General features: G+C 46.1%; 1 protein-coding gene across 1 annotated transcript in view; it reads left to right on the top strand.

Moving 5' to 3' along the window:
- The first annotated feature begins 288 nt into the window (after positions 1-288).
- The window catches only part of Gprc5d (G protein-coupled receptor class C group 5 member D), an 11144-nt gene continuing 8298 nt past the window's right edge, over positions 289-3134 (top strand). Inside the window, exon 1 of the mRNA XM_026787885.1 lies at positions 289-1183. Coding sequence (XP_026643686.1) covers positions 289-1183 — 895 coding nt within the window. The remainder of the gene's footprint in view (positions 1184-3134) is intronic.

The following is a 3134-nucleotide window of genomic DNA, read 5'->3' as shown; positions in this document are numbered from 1 at the left end:
AGAAGATGGCATTCCTACATTTGTAGACTATACTTGTATCTCTCAGATCCTTATCCCAGCCAGGAAGATCGGTGTCAAATAAAATGTTACTCCCCTGTGTCTGGTGACTATTGGTAAAGTCACTCCCTGCGAATGCTCGGGTGTCTTCATTTGGAACGAAGGACGGGACACCCAGCAGGCATTCTCGTGAGTGAATTTAGCATCACAAGTTACCTTCATCTTTTCTCCCCCCCCCCCCCCCGCAGGAGACCAGGCACTCATTCCTGTGAGGTCTGCCTGCAAGCCACCATGTACGAGGACTGCGTGAAGTCCACAGAAGACTATTACCTCTTCTGTGACAATGAGGGGCCATGGACCATCGTTCTGGAGTCCCTGGCGGTGATTGGCATAGTGGTGACAATACTGCTGCTCCTGGCAGTCCTCTTCCTCATGCGGAGGGTGCAGGACTGCAGCCAGTGGAACGTGCTTCCCACACAATTCCTCTTCCTGCTCGGGGTGCTGGGGCTCTTCGGACTTGCTTTTGCCTTCATCATCCAGCTCAACCAGCAAACCGCCCCTGTCCGCTACTTCCTCTTTGGGGTTCTCTTTGCTATCTGTTTCTCCTGCCTCTTGGCTCACGCTTCCAACCTGGTGAAGCTGGTCCGCGGTAGGGTCTCCTTCTGCTGGACAACAATCCTCTTCATTGCTATCGGTGTCAGCCTGTTGCAGATCATCATCGCCATAGAGTACGTGACCCTCATCATGACGAGAGGGTCGATGTTCGTGCACATGACACCCTGTGAGCTCAACGTGGACTTTGTCTGTCTCCTGATCTATGTCCTCTTCCTGATGGCCCTCACGTTCTTTGTCTCCAAGGCCACCTTCTGTGGCCCTTGTGAGAACTGGAAGCAACACGGGAGGCTCATCTTTGCCACCGTGCTGGTCTCCATCATTATCTGGGTGGTGTGGATCTCCATGCTCCTGAGAGGCAACCCTCAGCTCCAGCGACAGCCGCAGTGGGACGATGCGGTCATTTGCATTGGCCTCGTCACCAACGCCTGGGTCTTCCTGCTGCTGTATGTCATCCCCGAGCTGTGCATCCTCTACAGATGCAGTAGGCAGGAGTGTCCTCCGCAAGGCAACGTCTGCCAGGTCCCAGTCTACCAGCGCAGCTTCAGGATGGAGAACCAGGAGCTCTCCAGAGGTACAACCCGGAGGGACTGTGGCAGGGAGGGGATTAAGCAGGCAGAAAGAACCTAGAGCCGTCTCACTGGCACAGGCCAGAGTTTTTGGTGAGTTGTGTCAAGTATAGAGACAAAGCCTTTTGGAACCCAGTGGAAAGCAGATCTCCTAAAATGTAGACTTTATGTGGAAAGAACAAGACAAAAAGAATTGAAGGCTCTTAAGGAAAAGGTGCAACTGTTGCTCACACTTGGCAAAGAAAATCATCCACTCTAAAATGAGTTAACTAAGCCGGTGTGGTAGCACACACAGAGGTGGATACGAGAGGCTGGGGTGTTCACAATTTTCCTTGGTGACACAGAGTTCGAGACCAGCTTGAACTACATGAGTGTCTCCAAAAATAATAATAGAATAAACAAATAGAGTAAAATGAGTTAACCAGCCCCAGGCTAGGGATACATAAGGCCACAGTGAGTTCAGGGCATGTCAGCTGTCAAGCACGAAAGCAGAGCCTGGCAAAAGTAATTGACGTTTTGAAAAGTTTAAGTCTGCAAGTTGATTTACCCAGATAAAACGTAAAACTGATTTGTGGGACTCAGCACTCAGAAGAGTCACAGAGTTCAACAGCTTCTGGGTTTATATTTTGTAAATTGTTCACTGTTTCAAAAAAAAATTTTTTTTCAAGGCCCTGTTATAAAAAGCAACAGAAAAGACATTGAATCTGAACGCTAAGCAGAAGCTCAGATGTAGGATCATTAGTCGGCAGGGAACAACTGCTCGTGTGACATTTTCTTGATAATTTCTAGGTCACATGTTTATCCATACATAAAATCAAGCCACCTGTCTCTGTTTTGTTGGGGGTTGACATTATCCGTGATCCCAAAGATGCTTGGTTCCTGTCAACCTGGAGGGAACAGTGGCTAATTTCAGTTATCTGGAAACATATCAAGACTCATTAACGCCTCTTGTGAAACATCTGACATTATCTATAGCCCAGTGCCACGGTTTCACATCAATTTTGGTGTCTTAATAGACAACTGATTTCTCCAATTTTCTTCCTATTGGGTAACAAAGATGCTATTTCATATATTGTATGGGTCATATAATGTTCGCCAGGCTCAGAAACATTGAATATAAGCTTTCAAGTACGTACACATTCTGAGCTGTTATCGCTAGTTAATTGCACATTCAAATTAAATCCTGTCCAGATAAATGCATCTATTAGTTCTTTTCAGTTCCGCTGATGGAAAGTCAGAAATTGATGCTAAATATCCTTCCTACAAAATTAAGTATAGCTGTGGATGCTTCCCATCCGATCCCTGAGGTCTGGGGATGGGAAAGGGATTGCAGTCTGTCAATCTTTACAATTCCTTTCATAGTTTCTACCTGAAGATGGGATAAAAGTTGTTGCTTTTTTTTTAATCCCAGAGACAAAGAAGTTCTTGTAGTATAATAATATCCCAAAGCATGCTTGTAATGACCCTTATTCCGTGCCCCCCCCAAACGTTAGACATGTGTTTAAGGTGTTATAGGGAGGGCACCACCCTGTCTCAAACAAACAAAAATAATTAAAGAGTTGCCAGGTGTGGTATAACAACCTCATAATCCCAGAAACGGGGGCAAAAAAAGTCCATGTAAAGTTGATGCCAGCCTGGGCTACAGGATGAATTCCAGGCCGTATTAGGACTGTCTCAAAAACAAGGTATAAGGAAAGTCTCGGCGCTTGCAGAAGAATTCCATTCTTAATTTGGTCAGAACTATCCTACTATGCAATTAAAACTAGAACAACCCATTTCTTGAGCTGGGTGGTGGTGGTGCACACCTTTAGTCCCAGCACTCAGTACTTAGGGGGTTGGAGGAAAGCAGATCTCTGAGCTCAAGGCTCACCTGGTATCCTGGTATACAGAGTGAGTTCCTGGACAGTTAGGACTACACAGGGAAACCCTGTCTCAAAAAAAAAAAAAAAAAAAAAA

The sequence above is a fragment of the Microtus ochrogaster genome (genome assembly GCF_000317375.1).
Source record: "Microtus ochrogaster isolate Prairie Vole_2 chromosome 14 unlocalized genomic scaffold, MicOch1.0 chr14_random_2, whole genome shotgun sequence".
NCBI classification, from domain to species: Eukaryota; Metazoa; Chordata; class Mammalia; order Rodentia; family Cricetidae; genus Microtus; species Microtus ochrogaster.
This window is presented reverse-complemented; position numbering and strand designations above follow the sequence as displayed.